The sequence below is a fragment of the Rhinatrema bivittatum genome, chromosome 3, assembly GCF_901001135.1.
Source record: "Rhinatrema bivittatum chromosome 3, aRhiBiv1.1, whole genome shotgun sequence".
NCBI lineage: Eukaryota > Metazoa > Chordata > Amphibia > Gymnophiona > Rhinatrematidae > Rhinatrema > Rhinatrema bivittatum.
The window spans coordinates 118234414-118255286 of record NC_042617.1 but is presented as its reverse complement, the minus strand read 5'-3'; the positions used below and the strand labels follow the sequence as shown (position 1 = coordinate 118255286).

Here is a 20873-nt window from a genome sequence, read left to right as displayed (position 1 = left end):
ATTTAGATTCATAATGGTGAAAGTGGTTAAATTGGAGGGATTTCAAAACTTGTAAATTCACATTTGTAAGAACAAAATCAATAAAAAGAGGATCTTTGATCAGTTGACAGCAAAACAAAAATAATCTAAATACCATTTTTGGTAGTACTGCTGCTAAAGTGAAAATGTAGAGGTCATTCTAGAAACACACTTATGGGTTGATTCTACCCTAGTATTTGAAAACAGTTTCGTTAAATTATACATAGTCAACTATTATATTACATTTTGATACCAGGACACAGAATTCACATTTAAAATGACTGTCTTGCCTTTTTAAATATGAAAACCCATGCCAAATGGTTAAACAAATAGAGCAGAAGAATGGTACCCAAGGCAAAAATGTCAGTGAAGAATGGTGGCACATCCTGTGACATCACCAACTAATCTCCTGCTGGCAGGAAATGGATGCTTGCAGCAAGGGAGGCCACATGAGCTCAGAAACTACCTTGATTCTAAACTTTCTAGGCAAAAATAGAAGTGATTTTATTCTTTTTATAGCATGTGGTATATTTAGAAATGAAAAGTTGAGTCACTGATTAAACAAGATGTAAAATGTGTTGACCAGGTATTCCTGTTAAGACTACTGATGACCCAGAAAATGTAGTACACCACCATAAAAAGTTTCATGTGTGTGGTTTCCTTCTGCTTATTTCTTTCTTTGATTCTTAAAATTCTTTGTAGGGAGAATTTTTGTTTTCTGTTTCTTGGTTCTACCTTCTTTTTTTTTTTCCTGTCAATTTATCAAACTGTTTGGACACCTTATCAGGTGCTATTATCCTCAGATCCCACTCTTCCTTTCTGCTTAGAAGAATTTTACCTCCAATACTGTACTTTTCCCTTGGGGTTTTTGTATCCTAAATGCATTACTCTGCATTTTCCTGTTATGCCGTAATACTTATTTGATCACGTGCATGCGTAAGATTTATTGAAGTCCTAGTGGTGGCAGTAGATCTAAGATATTTTGCTTTGATGTATATTGTGGAATTCCTAGTTTACTGTCTTCTTGCTGTTCATACACTATGCTTACTCAGCACTCATAACTGCCATTTCGACAATGTGCACAGATTTTTCCTGCATGAAATGTTCTACTGATCCCTTGTGTGCTGTGCTATATATTGCAACTCTTCCAGATGGTGAATGTTAACGAAGACATGCATTAAATGTATTTGCATGCATTTCATCTATTCTATGCAAATATTTCTTGTGCGTATTCATTGTGTATATCCTGAAACCTGCTGGGAGGGGGGGTGAGGATCGGATCCTCGAGGGCAAGTTTTGGAACTATTACTATTATGTCTTTTAGGGAAAAGCTGACTGCATTTCAAAGCTGTTCTACAATTCAATTAGTTTGGTACTTTGGCATATATAAATTAATGTGAAATATATTCAACATACCGGTAATTTTGGGACTAATTGTTACCTGCACAGAGAAAAAGTAGAAATGGGTTTTATAGTGACACAAAACATCGGTGTAGGTGCTTTTTTATGGCTTTATTAAACTCATTTTATATTTATAACATTTTTTATTTCCTGCTAATTAAATATGTAAATATGAGAAATGAAGGGTACCTACTCTGCTACCACTGAAACAGCATTAAGGGAGTTATGTGTGTTAGAAAAATCCTTGTTTTGTCTATTCTTTACCTAAATAAAGAGAATGGAATGTATTAATCATATATCATGAAATAGTACATTACCTTTCAAAAACCTGTTCTGAAGCTTTAGATTTCAGTTAGTGCACCAGCCTAACCTGTTCTTATTTGCATGTTCCTTCCCTTCTCCAATTAAACAGAATCAAAGCTGCAGGTTTTTAACTGAACTTTTTTCCCTAACTTTTATATATTCTCTTCTCTGTTTATTCTTTTCCTAATTGGAAAGATGGCTTCAAGAAGTGTTATAACTTTGATTTGCTGTGTTATAATATTGCAGGATCTGATGGTTGGCGATGAGGCAAGTGAGTTGCGCTCCATGCTGGAGGTGAACTACCCAATGGAGAATGGAATAGTCCGGAACTGGGATGACATGAAGCATCTGTGGGACTACACATTTGGCCCAGATAAGCTTAATGTTGACACTAGGAACTGTAAAATCTTACTGACAGAGCCACCAATGAACCCAACAAAAAACAGGGAAAAGATTGTAGAGGTATGTGCCTGGATTTTTTAAGAATTCTTTTTTTGATCGTGGTTGCTTGTAGCTAAGGAGGTACGTCTTGGTCAATAGTAAATTTTTTCACTTTAATTTTAGTGTGATCATTATAGTAGTGTAGAGGTTGTATAAAGTAGTATATTTAATTATCAATTAAATTTATGCATGCCTGGTGTTATGTTTAATTTTTAGTCTGGTTTACTATTGGAAAATTGGCCCTATATAGATTGCCACCACACATCTCACCCCTGCAGCAATAGCTTTTGAATCATTTTATCCAATTTCATTCAGATTTCTGCCACATACAAGTACCTGTGACCCTTTATGTGCCTTTGATACCCCAATCCCTGTTTTTTATTTTTTAAATTTCCTCTAGGGAAAATAAGCCAGTTCAGTTGAAATCTCAAGGGAATTGGAGCACATTGTGATGTCATCGATCATTTTTTAAGCTGCCATGTGATTGGTTGACAAAGTATTTTTAATGCTATCTTCCATTCTTTGCCTAGTTTCATAAAGGGAAAATCTGTTTTGTAATATAGTTATTTTTAAGAGAATTTCACATAATGAACATTATCATAATGATGTTCAAATTTCTGTATCAAAGAGGAAAACTAGACCTCATGACTTGTTCACACATCTCTTTTAAACATCTGTAATATGTAATTATTTTTCCTCCACCATAGACAATAGTAGTGGCAGCCTGTTGATAGTGAATATATAATCTTCAGCCATTACTAATATGAAGAGCCAAGTTCATAGCTAGAAAGTAGGACTCCTTTGTAGAAGTGCAGAATAGAAAGGACCCCCCCCCCCCCCACCATTGCTGTTTGTTATTCATTGAACCACAATTTACTTCAATGCGGACTTCCTAAATAAAGGATTTTCTTTTGGAAGTCTGACTTTACTTGACTTGGTTAGACAAAGACTTCCTTTGGTCTTCCTTTTGATATACAAGTCTTATTTTTATTTGGGGTTCTGGATTTTTATATACACACGATCCTTTGATATATAAGAAAAATACTATAGTCTAGGGTCTGGCAGCTAAGCTTTAATGCTAAAAAATGCAGTGCTATGCATTTAGGGATTAAGTTTCAAAGGAGTTTCAGCATGTAAATGTAACATACTGTCATAGCAATTTTCAAAAGCCCATTTACGTGCTTATGGGTAGATTTTTAAAGAAGCGAGCTCGTCCTTGTGCACACGCTACCCGGCATGCGCACATGCATGCCAGCTTTTGTAATTCACATGCGCAAGGGGGGGGGAGGATTTATGCAATTTACGCGTGGCAGCGCATCCCGGCCTTCCCCAATTCCCTCCCAGTCCGCTCCCTAACGCCCCTATGTAACCTTCCGTCCCCCGCCTTATCACCCCCATCCATATTTTATCTAATCCTGTTGTGTGGTTTTTGTTTTTTTTTAACCTTTTGCTCCTCAACAGGAGCAAGTTGTGCGTTACCCCCCCATCACACCGGCACAGTGGCAAATGGCCGCTGTACCGGCCACCTCCAGCCCCCCCCCCCCCCCCCCCCCCCCCCCGGATTCTGGGCCCGGCACTTTTTTTACGCGCGTGTGGGAATAAAAATTTGGCCATTAAAGTGCATTTACATATGTAAAATCTATTGGCATTCAATGGCATGTATTGTAGCAATTTTTAAAAGGCTACTAACACAAGTAAAGTACATTTACAGATGTAAATCCTTTTGAAAATTACCCTGTTTAAGACTACAAAAACCAAGGTGAGAGAGACAGTATTCAGGGTGAAATTCTTCTAAGCATGAAAGAACAGCAGGAACTGGGGTGATCATATCTGATAATCTTAAGTGGCCAAACAGGTGGATAAGGTGATGGCAAAAGCCAGAAAGATGCTTGGGTGCATAAGGAGAGGAATAGTCAGCAGAAAAAAGGAGGACAAATTCAGACAGAAGAGGATTCCAGACATAAAATGCTGGAAGTACTGCAGTTTGTAGATGCACCCAAGGAGATCATGTCCATACCTGTTCATGAAGTTCTCCAGGACTTACTGAAAAGGAATTGGGAGCATCAAGGCTCTGTGCCACCGGTAAATTGGAAAACGGATGCTACCTACATGATACAGACAACCCCTGGCTTCCAAGAACCACAGCTGGATCACCATTCTGTGGTTGTGGAGTCAGCCCAGAAAAAAGCAAGACGTCCTAAACCTCATTCTTCCATTCCTCCAGGAAAAGAACAGAGGTCCCTTGATGCATTTTGCGGTCGTGTTTTCCATGGATCTATGCTTATTTCTCGCATTACTTCCTACCAGTTATACATGACCCAGTATGACAGAGACCTGTTCAAGAAGACCCAGGACATCTCTGAATCTTTACCCGAACAGCTTCAGGATCAGCTGAATGCCCTGACTCAGAGGGGTTTAGATGCTGGCAAGCATGAGGTCCGTGCTGCCTATGATATTTTTGATACTGCCTCTAGAGTGTCTGCAGCAGGAATTAGTGCATGATGGTGGGCCTGGCTAAAGTCCTCTGACTTGAGACCAGAGGTACAAGACCGATTGGCTGACCTGCCCTGTGCTGGTGATGATCTCTTCGAGGACAAAATTCAAGAGACTGTAGCACATCCCAAAGACCAACACATGCTTTCGTCCGTGCCTACTGATTTCCTGTCCATATCTAAGAGGACATTTCGAAGAGACTCTAAGTGGCCGTCCTTCAAGCCACGGAGATATTATCCTCCTGCTACTCGGGGTCGCCCCTCCAGACCTTATCAGAAAGGTCAAGCCAGACAATCCCGCCCTCAAAAAACTCACCCAGCCCCTCCCCCAGGCCCAGCTGCTGGATTTTTGACTCCTCGCTGGAGAGCATAAGCCGACCTCCTCTACCGTCCGTACCCATCGGCGGTCTGTTGTACCACTTCACCAACATATGGCACACGATCACTTCGGATCAGTGGGTACTTGCTGTACTGACCCAAGGCTACCACCTCAACTTCCTGTCTGTACCAGCAGACTCCCACCTCTGCCGATATGGGAATCATCCGACCACTCCTCTCTTCTGGAAGAGGAGGTTTCAACCCTCCTGAAATCCCGGGCAATAGAGCCAGTGCCCCTCTCCCAGCAAGGGCAGGGGTTCTATTCCAGGTATTTCCTCATCCCAAAAACATCAGGGGGCATTCGTCCAATACTGGACCTGCGTGCCTTAAAGAAAGATCTACAAAGGGAAAAGTTCAGGATGGTGACCTTGGGTTCTCTACTGCCTCTTCAACAAAGAGGAGATTGGCTTTGCTCTCTAGATCTGCAGGACGCGTATACACACAGCTCAATCACTCCGTCTCACCGCAAATTCCTTCGATTCCTGGTCAGCTCCCCGGCACCTTCAGTACCGGATACTATCGTTCGGCCTAGCATCCGCTCCTCGAGTCTTTACCAAGTGCCTAGTAGTGGTCGCAGCCTACCTGAGATGTCAAGGCGTCCATGTGTACCCTTATCTCGACAATTGGCTGATAAGGGCTCCAACTCAAAGGGATGCACTAGCCTCCTTACATCCAACTATCCATATGTTGCTGTCTCTCGGGTTTCTGATCAACTACCCCAAGTCCAGCCTAGTTCTGTCTCAAACCCTATCCTTTATAGGAGCCGACCTGAACACAATGCAGGCAAAAGAATTTCTCCCTCAGGATCGAGCTCGTACTCTCATGTCCCTCGCACAATGCCTCCAGAATCGGCGTTATTCGACAGCTCATCATTTTCTCATTTTGCTGGGTCACATGGTGTTCTCTGTACATGTCTCTCCAATGACAAGCCTCGCCATGAGAGTCATGCAGTGGACTCTGAAGTCCCAGTGGACTCAGGCTTACCATCCAATAACCAGCATTCTCCACATTACCAAGCAGCTCCACCTGTCACTGGCCTGGTGGATGCAGCTCTCCAACCTCCTTCAAGGTCTTCCCTTTCAGGTTCCAGAGCCTCAAGTTATCCTAACGACAGACGCCTCCAATCTAGGTTGGGGTGCTCATGTCAGTGGCCTACAGACTCAGGGTTCCTGGTCTCCAGAGGAAGCCAAACATCAGATAAATTTCCTGGAACTTCGAGCGATCAAATATGCCCTCAGAGTCTTTCAGGATTGTCTCTCAAACAAGATCATCCTGATTCAAACCGACAACCAGGTAGCGATTTGGTACATCAACAAGCAAGGGGGAATGGGCTCCTACCTTCTATATCAGGAAGCTGCACAGATATGGGTGCGGGCTCTTTCCCACTCGATGTACCTCAGAGCGACCTACTTGGCGGGCATGGACAATGTTCTAGCGGACCAGTTGAGTCAAACCTTCCATCTGCACGAATGGTCTCTCAACGCTACGATAGACGCAATCTTCCAACGTTGGGGGTATCCACACATAGACCTCTTTGCATCCATCCACATCCGCAAAGTAGAGAACATCTGCTCCCTCACTCACAGCCGAGGGACGCTTTCATCCTCTCGTGGTCCAGCGGTCTCCTCTACGCGTACCCTCCACTTCCACTCATATTAAAGACTCTTGTGAAGTTATGAAGGGAGAAGGGCTTAATGATTCTGATAGCCCCTCACTGGCCACGCCAAGTCAGGTCCCTGAGGATTGGGAACCAATCAGTTCGCCGACGCATCCCTCTAGGGAAGGATCCGCTTCTGATAACTCAGAACAACGGGTGCCTGCGCCACTCCAATCTCCAGGCCCTGTTGCCGATGGCCTGGATGTTGAAATGCTAATACTTCAACCCCTTTACCTTTCAGAGTCAGTATCCCGAGTCCTGGTAGCTTCACGAAAGCCTTCCACTTAGAATGATAAGACCATCTTGTGGAAAAGGTTTATGGTCTGGTGCACGTCCATGTCCATAGACCCCTTCACTTTTTCCACCGTGAAGTTTCTGGATTATCTCTGGCATCTGTCAGAATCAGGCCTGAAAACTTCCTCTATAAGCTTGCATGTCAGTGTGGTAGCCGCTTTCCACAATGGCATGGGAGATGTGAGACACAACCCCATATCACACGCTTCATGAGAGGTTTGCTCCACCTGAAACCTCCATTGCATTCTCTGGCCCCTGCTTGGGACCTTAACGTAGTCTTAGCACGGCTCATGAAACCTCCGTTTGAGCCTCTTCATTCCTGCGATCTCCGCTATCTTGGAAAGTGATTTTCCTTCTCGCTATCGCATCCGCTTGCAGAGTTAGTGAATTACAGGCATTAGTTACCTACCCGCCTTACACTAAAATTCTCCATAACAGAGTAGTCCTCCGTACACACCCTAAGTTTTTACCAAAGGTAGTGTCTGATTTTCATCTTAATCAATCCATCGTCTTACCTACTTTCTTTCCAAGGCCCCATTCAAACCCAGGAGAAAAGGCTCTACATTCCCTTAACTGCAAACGTGCCCTAGCCTTTTATCTAGAGCACACGTCAGCTCACAGGAAGTCCACTCAATTATTTGTTTCTTTTGATAACATCAAATTGGGGAAATCCAGTGGGAAAACAGACCCTTTCCTCCCGGTTAGTGGTCTGTATCTCCTTTTGCTACCAGCAAGCAGTGTGAAAACACACTGTTAGGGCCGTAGCAACCTCAGTGGCACGCCTTCGTTCAGTGCCACTTATTGATATTTGTAAGGCTGCGACCTGGAGCTCACTCCATACCTTCGCAGCCCATTATTGCTTAGATAAGGCTGGCAGGCAAGATTCTATTTTTGGCCAGACTGTTCTACTCAACTTATTCTTAGCTTAACTACCCAACATCCTACCAGCGACCCATTCTGGGTTTTCAGGATGCCCTCCTACCCAAATCCACCCCTGTTGTGCCGGTTGCATGTCTTTGGGTGCATTTGGTGCATTGCTCGGGCATCCTCAGCTCGCTACTCACCCATATATGAGGACTATCATCCTGCTTGACCTGTGAGAAAGCAGAGTTGCTTACCTATAACAGGTGTTCTCACAGGACAGCAGGATGTTAGTCCTCACGAAACCCGCCCGCCACCCCGCGGAGTTGGGTTCACTTGCGATTTGTTTTATTATTTGCACGTACTTCTTGCTATACACGAGACTGAAGGGGGACCCCTGCTGGATGCAGGGGTCCCCCCTGCATCCAGCCATGGTCATGCCCTGCCATGCTGGGCATGACCAGTAGGTGCCAGTCAAAGTTCTAGAAACTTTGACAAAAATGTTCCGTGATTGGGCTCCATCTCGTGATGTCACCCATATGTGAGGACTAACAACCTGCTGTCCTGTGAGAACACCTGTTACAGGTAAGCAACTCTGCTTTCTAAAGCATATTGGAACAGACTTAAAGATCTAAACATGTATACCTGAGGGGAAAGACAGGAAGACAGGCTCTTTCCATGAAGAGGAGATTCTGGAACGAGCAGTTATGGGATGGAGTAGGCTGAGGAGAAATCTAAGGAAATGTCTTTACAGAGAGGGTAGTGGATACATGGAACAGCCTTCTTGTGGAAGTGGTGAAGAAAATGACAGTATCTGAATTCAAGAAAGCATGGGACAAGCAAAGGGGATCTAATGAGGAATTAATAAGGATTGTAGAGTTGAGCAGACATGATAGGACTGAAAGGTGAAAGACTTGTGACTGCATGTGATGATCCTATAGTTCCTCACTCTTTGGCTCCATAATGCTAAAGCATCCATCTTCTCTGTTGCACTTCATCTTCCCTATCACGTTTACCTTTAAAAGAAAAGGTAAAAGGGTGCAGATTCACAGAACTTACCTTTCTACTGTATTTATTTTTGTCATTTTAACAGTTTAAAGACTTAGCATTGGCTCCCTGCTGCTGTGTTTCGTCATGTGAAACACTTAACTGTAAGCAGTTTGGGGCATATACTGTGTGGTCTGTGGTTTTGTTAAATCAAAGCCTTTCATATATAAACTGACATAAACCTGAAACTGGCACTAGCTAAAAATATTTCCAGAAACTTTAATTGTGAAATCTTTCCCCTGTGATGGAAGCCATGATCACCTTTTGTCTTAAAGGCCAGTTTACAGAAGAGAGACTGAGCAGAGTTGGGACAAGTTCTGATTAGATGTGGACAAATAGAAAATATAAAATCAATTCTAAAGTATAAAAAAAATTTGACATCTGAAAGAATACACATTTTAAAATGATGACAACAAATTGGTAAGGAAGGAATCATATTGCTTTTTAGGATGATTACTAAAAGTAAACAATCTCTTTAACAGTCCTCTTAACTGGAGCTGCAGCACTCCTGAATGAAGAGCAACTAGAAGTGTACAAAATGTTGATAATGTCTCAAAATATGGAATCACCTGAATTATAAACTCAAAACAATGTGAGCTCAAATACGAAATATCTATTTATTTAAACAAAATGAATCATACAGAAAGGTGTAAGTGGAAGGTATTGTCAAAAATGCCACAACTCTAGGCCAAGAACAGCTCCTGTCAAAAACTCAGAGGCCCGTATAGGTTCAATAGAGGCATAATATTTAATTATTAGAACATAAGACTTTCCATACTGGGTCAGACCAAAAGTCCATCAAGCTCAGTATCCTGTTTCCAACAGGTGCCAAGCCAGGTCACAAGTATCTGACAAGATCCTAAGGGGTAGATAGATTCCAAGTTGCTTATCCCAAGAATAAGCAGTGGATTTCTGCAGACTTTTCCTCCAGGAACATGTCTAAACCTTTTTTAAACACAGCTACACTAATAGCTTTCACCACATCCTCTGGCAATGAATTCCAGACCTAAATTATGCATTGAGTAAAAATATATTTTCTCTTATTTAGTTTTAAATGTATTACCTAGTAACTTCATTGTATGTCCCCTGGTCTTTGTACTTTTCAAAAGAGTAAACAACTGATTTAATGTTTAGTCGTTCCATTCATTATTTTATTGACCTCTATCATATCTCCCCTCCAAGCTGAAGAGTCCTAACCTCTTTAGCCTTTCTTCATAGAGGAATTGTTCCATCCCCTTTAGCATTTTGGTCACATTTCTCTGTACCCTTTCTAATTCTGCTATATCTTTTTTGAGATGTACTGACCAGAACTTCACACAATACTCAAGATGAGGTCGCACCATGGAGCAATACAGAGGCATTATGACGTTCTCTGTTTTATTCTCCATTCCTTTCCTAATAATCCCTAGCATTCTGTTTGTTTTCTTGGTGGCTGCTGCTCCTGCACACTGAGCAGAAGATTTCAATGTATTTTCAACAATGACACCTAGATCCTTTTCCTGAGTGGTGACTCCTAATGTGGAACCTTGCATTATGTAGCTATAATTTGGGTTACTCTTTCCTAAGTGAATCACTCTTCACTTTTTCCATTTGCATTCCCAGGAACTCCCAGTTTTGCCATGTCCTCTTGTAATTTCTCACAATCCTTTTGAAATTTAACAACTTTGAATTATTTTGTCATTGACAAATTTGATCACCTTACTTGTTCCCATTTCAGGTCATTCATAAATATCTTTAAAAGCATCAGTCCCAGAACAGATCCCTCAGTCACTCCACTATTCACCTTTCTCCATTGGGAAATTTACCATTTAGTCCAACTCTGTTTTCTATCTTTTAACCAGTTCACAGTCCACAATAGGATACTGCCACCTATCCCATGTCTTTCTAATTTCCTCAGAAGTCTTTCGTGAGGGATTTTGCCAAATGCTTTCTGGAAATCCAGATACACGATCAGCTGGCTCACCTTTATCCACATATTTGTTTATGCTTTCAATAAAATGTAGCAAATCTGTGAGGCAAGACTTCCTTTGGCTAAATCCATGTTAGCTTTGTCCCATTAAAAGATGCTTATCTATATGTTCAGCAATTTTGTTCTTTAGGATAGTTTCTACCATTTTGCCTGGCACAGACTTCAGAATCACTGGTTTTTAATTTCCTGAATTCATCCCTTGATCCCTTTTTAAAAATTGGCATTACATTGGCAACCTTCCAGTCTTCAGGTACCATAGATGATGTTGTTGATAGTTTATACATTTCCAATAGCAGGTCTGCAATTTAATTTCTCACTTCTTTCAGCATTGGGATGTATACCATCTGGTCCAGGTGACTTGCTACTCTTTAGTTTGTCAGTTTGCCCTAGTATATCTTCCAGGTTCACTAAGATTTGTTTCAGTTCCTCTGAATAATCATCATCTTTGAATATCATTTCTGGCATGGGGTATATCTGAGATGCTAATTATATCTACCTCTTTGTCCAGTGCTAAACACTCTAACTCTCCCATCCTTTTCTTTTAGGCTTCTAACATTTGTATATAGACATTTCAAAGTGTGTTTTTTGTTTGTATTAACAACTTGCTTATCAGTTACAGGGGTAAATTTAAGTAAAAGTGCAGAAAGATTCCAAGACACCTGGTCCACTTTGGCATTTATTGCAACCTCTCTCATATACAGTACCTTTCAAATGCATTCCTTAGTGCAAATATAAATGTGTAAATTATCTAAAAAGTCTTTCTTGATTTTAATCCACACAAAATACTTGGCTTAATAATTTGGTCAAACAAGCCCTCCAGCTGTAGATAGCACAGATGAACTAAGCAGAAGTATAATCCAACGGCAACATAAATCCAATACTTGAGTTGTTACTAAAAAAGGAGCCCCACAGTCGGTGTTTTGGCATAACTGCCTCTGGGACCGATGCAATATTATTAGCGGAAAGCAGGTGCTGACTTTTCAAATTAGGGGGTCGCGCTAGCGACCTTAGCGCCTCCTTCCTAACGCGACCCCGTGGTTATCGGTGGTCTGCCAGTTATGAACACCGATGCCGAGTTTATCGGCATCTGTTTTCATTACTGCAGCCAGCCAGTTATAAAAACAGATGCCGAGCATATCGGCGTCAGTCTTCAAAGCAGCCGGCAGAGATTTTTTTTTTCTTTTTTTTTTTTTTACTTTAAAAAAAAAAAGTACAGAAAAGCAGTTTTTTCTACTTTTCTGTACTTTTTTTCAGTGCGCTCAGCTATTAACGCCTGCTCCAGGCAGGTGTTAATAGCTGAGCAATAAATGTGCATGTGAGACGCACATTTATTTTTTTGCATTTGGAGTGAATGAGTAATAGCCTCATTCACATGCATTTGCATGTGACGAGCGCTAACTCATTCACTCCGCGTGGGACGTGCGTTAAATAGGCGCTAATCCCCCTATTGCATTAGGGGGTGCATTAGCGCCTATTTAACCTGCATCCGACAGCGGGTTAAACAGTGCACTCTGACCCTTTGTGTGGCAAAAGGAGCACTGCAATGAAAAATATCAAAAACGAGTCACTTTGTTATCCATGCCTGCCGTCATCCAATTCAAAAAAGATCATATACTCACTGGATAACCTTGGATGTAACATCTCGACGTCTCTAAATGAAGTGTATCAAAACTTAACAATTTAAAATGTTGAAACGCCTACTCGCTGTGTACATGAACTAATCAATATATAACATGTCAGTAAAAAACAGGCCAATCAGTTTCCTTGTTGAAACCTTTAAGAGCCACTGCATTTGATTTATAGGAAAAAAAACCTGTAACAATTCAAGAAAACTTGGAAAAAGCACAGGGTATCTTTAGTTGTGAAGATATATCCAGAGACCACTGAGGTCTCTGGCATTGCAGCATGCCAGAAAGATGCTTGGCTGCATATAGGGTGAGGAATGTTCAGCAGACAAAGGGAGATGATGTTGCCCCTGTATAGGTCCCTGGTGAGCCCTCACTTGGAAAACTGTGTACAATTTGGGAGACCACACCTTCAAAAGGATATAAATATGATGGAGTCTGTCCAGAGGGTGGCTACTAAAATGATCAGTGGTTTTGTTTTCAAGCAAATCAGGGATAGATTAAAAGATTTGAACATATACACTCTAAAGGAAAAGCAAGATAGGGGAGATGAGCTATAGACATTTAAATATCTCAAAGGTTTCCATGCACAGGAGGCAATCCTCTTTCAACAGAAAGGAGGCTCTAAAATGAGGGGTCATGGGATGAGGGTGAAAGGGGGTAGAATCAGCAGTAATCTTAGGAAAATTTCTTTACAGGGAGGCTGGTGGATGCATGGAACAGCCTTCCAGTGCAGAGTATAGAGGCAAAAACACTATCTGAATTCAAGAAAGAATGGAATAAATACAGGAGATCTCTAAGGAGCTGATGGGAATTATAATACCAAATTAATTGAGCAGATGGGCAGACTGGAAAGGCCATACAGACTTTTTCTACTGTCATGTTTCTATGAATTAAATAGGGCAAGCTTAGATGGTCCTTACCTTCCTTATTTGCCAGGCTTAGCTAGCGATGGAGATCGTACAGGATCAAAGTCCATGGAGGACAAGACTGTGTCATTAGGGTTGAAATGTACCGCAGAGGTCACATTCCAGTAAAGAGAGAGAACAAGTGAGCCATTTATGGTAAATTTTGTGATAGAAGTTTTGAAATATTTTGTTTTTGATAACTGTCCTTAAAATAATAATACAAACTGTAATTGTTTCATTTTTAGGTAATGTTTGAAACATACCAGTTTTCTGGGGTCTATGTCGCAATTCAGGCTGTTCTTACTTTGTATGCGCAAGGTAGGTGAAATATATGTCTACAGTTTCTTTGAGTTCCTTTTAGATAAAATAAACAAATACCATTTCAGAACTAATTAGAAATTCATTTCACTTCCTTCCACCACATATGCAACTTTTAACCCTGACAGAAGGTCCAAACTTGAGTCATCTATAGGAACAGCATATACATGAGCACTTTCTTTCCTGGCCTGTGCTATGGTTGTAGCATAAGCTTTGCACACAATTGTAAGAGAAGGTTTGTGCTATCCCTGATCTTAGCAGGCTGCATGCAATCTCAGATAGTCATTTCATCTAGCTCCCAGCTCCAGTGAGATAGTATTGTGTGCCTGCACTCTGAGCTGTTTTCCCGTATATCAGAACAGGGGCTGAAAGTCCATGCGGCAAAAGAGATTAGATCAGGAGTTGGCAATCCCTGGTATGGATGTCATGTGGCTGCACATTGGTCCCTCCCAAACGCCAGCAGCAAGAACACAAAAAGGTTGCAGGTCTGGATTAGACAGGGCCGGATTTTAAAAAGGTTACGCGCGTAACCGAGCTTATGCGCGCCGGGCCTATAGCCCCGGGATGCGCGTAAGTCCCGGGGCTTTACTAAAGGGGCGGGGCATAGGCGGGGTTGGGGTCAGATGCTCCAGGCACAGGGGCCATTTGCTGCTGTGCTTGGGATCGCGCGCCAGCAGTCAACCGGCACGCGCAAGGTGCACAAACACTGTCCAAAATGCAGGCATCTACTCCATGGGAAGAAAATTCGGCATTTGTGAACTAAAACTGCAAAAGTGGAGAAATGATAAATGAACAAGAATATTTGTCAACAATATCTCAGACTTAAATGTTTGCCCATTGTCCCTTCCAGCTAAGAGGACCTATTTAAATTGTTTCTCACTCTCACACTATATGACTCCACAGTGTTAATGTCCAGTGTCTGTAAACAATGCTGAGAATCTTTGTTGCTCTCAAATATTCGGTACAAGTCGCATGTTCTCTCTTGCCCCTGACTCTTATTGTGCATCTAAATAGAACTGAGAAATACAAAATCAAGTGGGGAGAAGGGGTAGCAGTCTCTTCCCTACCATCACAGCTCAACTGCAGATGGACTGAAAGACTGAAGGGAAAATGTACAGTTCAGAAATTTTGCCACAGAGTGGTGCTGTTTGTCTAAAGTTGAAGCAGGTAAAGACATTTTTCTTGCAGGGAGCAACTACTGTTTGTGAAGAAAATGATCCTGTATTTTAATTAGCCAGCTCATAATATGGATGTATATGATGCCTTACATTCAAACAGACTCGCAGTATTTTACAGTGCTTGGAAGCATGCATGCTGCTGCATCTGACAGGGTTATCCTGAAAGCACATTTCTGATACCTAGAGTGTATGGCAGCTTCCAAAGGCAAGAAGGTGACAGAATTAGCTTGGAAAAAAGTCAACGGAGAAGGAGACATGATAGTTTGTAAAATCATGAGTGGGGTGGAATTGGTGAATAAAGGGTAATTATTTACAGTTTCAGATAATACTCAAAAGGGGGACACTCCTTGAAACTAACAACCAGCAGATTCAAAACAAATTGTAGAAAGTACTTTTTCACTCATTGTGGAATTTGTTGCCTGAGGACGCGATCAAGGCAATTTGCATAGCAGAGATTAAAAGAGATTTGGACCTGTTCCTGAAGGAAAAGTTAACGCATGATTAGCCTGACTAAAAAAAGCTATTACTTTCTCTGGGAGTAAGTAACGGGCATTGTGATGTTGGTGCAGCAATGGCTTTTTTCTGGCAACTCTACCATGCAGCCCATTTTTGTTCAAGTATCCTCTTATTACGCATGCTGAAAAACCCACACCACTTTATTTCAGGGAAGCCTATATTTCATTAGAAGTTGCTTGTGGGTTTTTCTTTGCATTCCAACAAATTTTCCTGGCCATTGTCTCTGAAATCTTTCTTGGTCCACCTTGGTATTAACAGAACCCATAATTTTCTACTTGATCAGAGTTTGAACAATACTGATTTGGCATTTTCAAATCTTTGGATGTTTTTTTTTTTAATCCTTTTCCTGACTTATAAAGTTAAACTACTTTTGCTCACAGATCCTTTGATGGTTCTTTTGCTTTCTCCATGCTTCAGTAACCACCAGAGTTAGTGCAGGCCTGGATGAAATGCACAAGGATTTCTCAAGAGCTAACAAGCTCATTGACTATTTATACACACACTAATTACAATCAAACAAGGCACAGGTGGGAATACCTACCCTTCATTACCATCTCAACTTGAGTGTATATTATCAGCCCAAACATTCACGGGTATGCAAACCTTTTTTGAAGAGAACCATTTTATTATTTCTCTTATTGCTATGGTTTGTTTAATGATTGTGCTATTCTGTGATGCATAATAGTTTTAGTTTGAAACACATTAAAAATAACAGATGTTTTGTCTGATCACTCATTATATTTTCTTAAAATGCTACACATTTTAAGAAAACCCATGGTGAACATGTTGCATTTTGTAAAGCAGGGACTTGACTTAGCTTACAGTTCTCGCATTGCTCTGCTTATTCAGGCTTGCTGACTGGTGTGGTGGTGGATTCTGGTGATGGAGTAACTCATATTTGCCCAGTCTATGAAGGGTTTTCCCTGCCTCATCTCACCAGAAGACTCGATATTGCTGGAAGGGATATCACTCGATACCTCATCAAGGTAAACCAAAAAGGGATTTTTAAGCTTTAATATCATAATCATCAACCTATGCTTGAAAATAACCGTGCCTTATATTCAAGATATAGTTGAGTCCATATTATGAGGACTTGCTCAAATAACAAAGAGGAGCACTTGGAACTGTTTGAGGAAAGGGTTGCAAATTGGTCCTGCAGAAGAGAAGAATGGTTTTAATTTTAGTTGAATGAACTCATCATGCCTCTGACTACTGACTAGGGACCAATACAGAGGCATCTCCCTGAAGTGGAAACAACTTCTTGATAAAATGTAAGTGTTGAGGGCTAGGGGGCACTACTTGCCTAAAATAAATGTATTTTTCTCCATTGACAAGTAGGAGTAAATTATCCATGATATGTGAGTGATGATCCAGCAGCACCAAATGGACCTCTCTCTTAACTAGTAGAGCTTTTAATCTACTGAGCATGTGCGGGAATTCCCATGCCTCATGAGCCCCCCTCAGTCTTTTTTTTTTTTTTTTTTTGTCTGAGCACCAGCACAGACATGAACTTCTATCTCTATTTTTCTGTGAAAATCTTCATACTTTTTTTCTTAAAAGTTGCCTCACTGCCTCAGCAGTCCCCAAACAGTACTTTTCAGTGCTGCTACTTAAAAAAGAAAAAGGTTTTCTTCACAGTGTGTGAAGCCACAGTGAGTGGTTTCAAATAATGTATTTGTGATAAGAGAATGTCCATTACTGATGGACATGATCTGTGCTACTGCTGCCTGAGACTGGACCACAACTAGGCCAACTATTACAATTATGGACAGATGTCCCCATGTACGCAAAGATCGAGGGCCTGGAAAATGGAAGAACTGCATTTCTCAGATTCTGCAGTCAGTCCATTTCTTGAAGCACAGCCTCGTCTGCCTCCTCAGGAATGAGCTGAGCAGGAGCTCCTCAAAAATACCTCCTGCATTGGCAGAGCTGGCAAAGTCCTTGGGAGTTGAATAAGCAGAAGCAGCACATGTCAAAGAAAAAGGCATCACTCCATGGAGCCACTGGAACAGGTGCTAAAGAAGCAAAGAGTCTCGAGTGCATTGACACATGATGCATCGGCGTCATCAATGCACAAGGCTCATCTATGCCGTGGACGAATCCTGGAACATTGATCCTCAACACCGTTACCCATTAAATCTAGTCCATAATCAACACATTGAGCTGCAGAGCTTCCTATGCAGCTGTTTGGCCTATAAAAATAACTACAGGGGCAGAAGGGGATTATATACCCCTGCCCACACCAATTACCAGGGCACTTTAAATTAGTGTAACAAGGGTTGCATCTGAAGACTATTGATTTCATTTGCTCTCTGGTATGTCTCACATCTAATCAGCCTCAAATCCAAATTTTACAAAGTCCGGAAGATGTGTAGGATTCCGTTTTAATGTAAGAAGAGGATGTTATACTACCCATGTCAGGAGAGAGGTCATGTTGGCCCCTTGACCAAATAGAGGAGTTGAAGGATTTCTTTACATCATTGGCAGCTAAGGGTAAGGAGGGTACGTTTCGAGGTATCAGATGTACCCCCAGTTTCTACAGACACGCTATCACTTCCCCTGTGAAATGGTTCTTGCCCACAACATTCGCTTGCAACGTAGTCCAGCCAGTCAGAATGTGCACCAGGAGTGTATCCATCCAAAGCAACCAAGGACCTCCCCCCTCAGAGCCTCCAGAACACTTATCTCCATTGGAAGACCTTTCCTAGTCCAGGTTTCTGGAGAGAAGGTAAATACAGGTCTTTCTCCTTCGCCCTTGAATGGGGGCATTCCAATCTCGTGGTTTGAGTTGCTCTATGCCCTTGAGTCATCTGGGTAAACCAGCCACAATAATGCTGGATGCTCTATGGATTGCCATTACCAGGTTAGAGACTACCCTATCTTCTAGAATTGACTCTATGCTGAGTTCCATTGGTGATGTCTGTTCAGCTGAATGAGCATTCCCAGAAGATACAGAGGAAGCTGAGAAATTGGTCTCTTTAAATAATAAGATCTCAACGTCAATTGAACATAATACTGTTATGAGAGACAATTTAGAGTTACAAAGGAAGTTGGAAAATCTGAGCAATTTTGTTAAAAGAAATAATTTAAGATTGTTAAACTTTCCTAGATGTTCTATTGTTTCGTTTTTGGAAAAGGAAAAGTAAACCTTGCTGTAATTATACAATGTTAAGTTCTATCTTAGGAGTTACCACCCAGGAAAGAGAACTAGGCATCATAGTACATTGAAATCATCTGCTCAGTGTGCTGTGGCGATGAAAAAAGCAAACAATATTAGGAATTACTAGGAAGGGAATGGCAAATAAAATGGTGGATGCCATAATGCCTCTGTATCGCTCCATGGTGAAACCGCCCCTTGAATACTATGTGCAATTCTGGTCCCCACATCTCAAAAAAAAAAAAAGCTGCACTGAAGAAAGTGCAGAGAAGGGCAACCAAAATAAGGGGCAAGGAACAGCTCCCCTATGAGTAAAGGCTAAAGGTAAGAGGTGTTCAGCTTGGAGAAGAGATGACTGAGGGGGGGGATATGATAAGAGATCTACAAAATCATGAAAGGACTTAACAGATTTACATTAATCTATTCATTTACTCTCTGATAATAGGAGTAGGCGGCACTCCATGAAGTTGGCAAGTAGCTCATTTAAAACAAATAGAAGAAAATTCTTTTTCATTCAGCGCTTAGTTAAGCTCTGGAATTCATTGTCAGAGGATGTGGTTATGGCAGTTAGTTTAACTGGGTTTAAAAAAGGTTTGGATAAGTTCCTAGAGGAAAAATCCATAAACTGCTATTAATTAGTAAGCAATAGTAGCTTGAGATCTATTTAATGTTGGGTACTTGTCAGGTACTTGTGACTTGGATTGGCCACTGTTGAAAACCAGGATGCTGGGCTTGATGGACCATTGGTCTGACCCAGTATGGCATATCTTATGTTCTTATGCTTGGGAGATTTCTTGTAGATCTCCTAGGCTTCCCCAAAGAAACTATTCATTCAATTGTTAAAGCTTACTATTTACCTCATACAAAGTTTTATATGGGAGATAGTGACAAGAGAGAGAACCCCTTTGATCTTACTAGTTTCCTAGAGAAATCGGATTTTCTTATTAAAGATAGGGCTACTCTTTTGGTAGAATTTCTTAAAGAATGCAATAAACAGTACTGAAACTTTCCTTTCACCGAAAAGAGTGTATTTTTTTATGGTCAAAAAATGTCATCTTTGAGAGATGCACAATGCTGCCATAAGCTGTTTTTGGCAAGAAAGCAAAAAGTTTTGGATATGGAGGGAGATTTTCTGTTGAAATTTCCATGTAAGTGTATGCTTAAATTTCAAGGTGACAGATATGTTTTCTATGATGTAGCTCAGCTGGATAATTTTGTGGCTAATAGGTCAGTCCCCCCTGATATCAGTGCTATTCCATAGCTGATTTAATGGTCCAGTTGGAAATAGTGGCTTTATTCTGATTAATTGTATATTTTTTTTCTCTTTCCAAATTGTGGTTTGTGTTGTGTAGTTTTCTGAGCTATTTTTTATCTTTTTTTGTATTTTCTTTATATTTACTATGTAATTTCAGATTATCTGCTATTATTTGAAACCAAGTTTACTTGAATGTTAAAATGAAAATTCAATAAAAAAAAAAATGAAACATGAAAAGGTGTTCCAAAGATCAATGCTTAATGTATGGACCTCCGCTTACCAATTCCACATGATTCAATAGTGATTTATATACAGAAATTGAAGCCTTTTCATCCATCTGGTGAAAGCAGAATCGCATACCCTCAGCAACTCTTGGATATGAAAGTGTGTGTATACACCATCTTATTTGGTCCATCTACAAAGCATTCCATACCACAGCATGCCCTCATTGGCTTCCTATGGAGCACATCTTATGGCTTGGTTAAGATTCATTAGCCTACATGATGATTTCCACGATAAGTTTGCAGATATCCGCTGCTTGGGTGCTTACCATTTCGGAGAAAAACTCAGAGAAACAGTTGCTCAAATAAAGGAACATCATTGGCGGTCCAGTCCCTATGCATGGGATCAGAGCAACAGCCTTTTACAAGGCACATTTTATTGTGCTTATAAAAGACCACATTTATTGTGCTTATAAAAGACCATATTTCGTGGCAGTTCTAATGATACCGGATGCCACATCTGCTTCCGCAACAGCAACAACTTTCGACTCATGCTTGACAGCGTGAGTATCATCAATCAAAAACAACACAAGTCCAGCCCAAGTTTTTCACCACTTTTCAAATCCAGCAACCATCCTCTCTGGTAAGGGAGAAATCCAGCACTATGGAGAGGAATGGTGCAAAATCACCAAAGATTGTGGAATCTGGATACTGCTTATTTCACCCAGCTTCCCATGCTTCCTCTTCACTCAGCCTTCAATCCAGATTCATCTTACTCAATGCAACTCTGCCTGCAGATGGCGTCGCTCCTCCATCAGCAGATGATAGAATCAG

General features: G+C 41.2%; 1 protein-coding gene across 1 annotated transcript in view; it reads left to right on the top strand.

Moving 5' to 3' along the window:
• The window catches only part of ACTR2 (actin related protein 2), a 113020-nt gene that overhangs the window by 27459 nt on the left and 64688 nt on the right, over positions 1 to 20873 (top strand). Inside the window, exons 3-5 of the mRNA XM_029593618.1 lie at positions 1969 to 2184; positions 13640 to 13712; positions 16256 to 16392. Of these exons, the coding sequence (XP_029449478.1) occupies positions 1969 to 2184; positions 13640 to 13712; positions 16256 to 16392 (426 nt within the window). The remainder of the gene's footprint in view (positions 1 to 1968; positions 2185 to 13639; positions 13713 to 16255; positions 16393 to 20873) is intronic.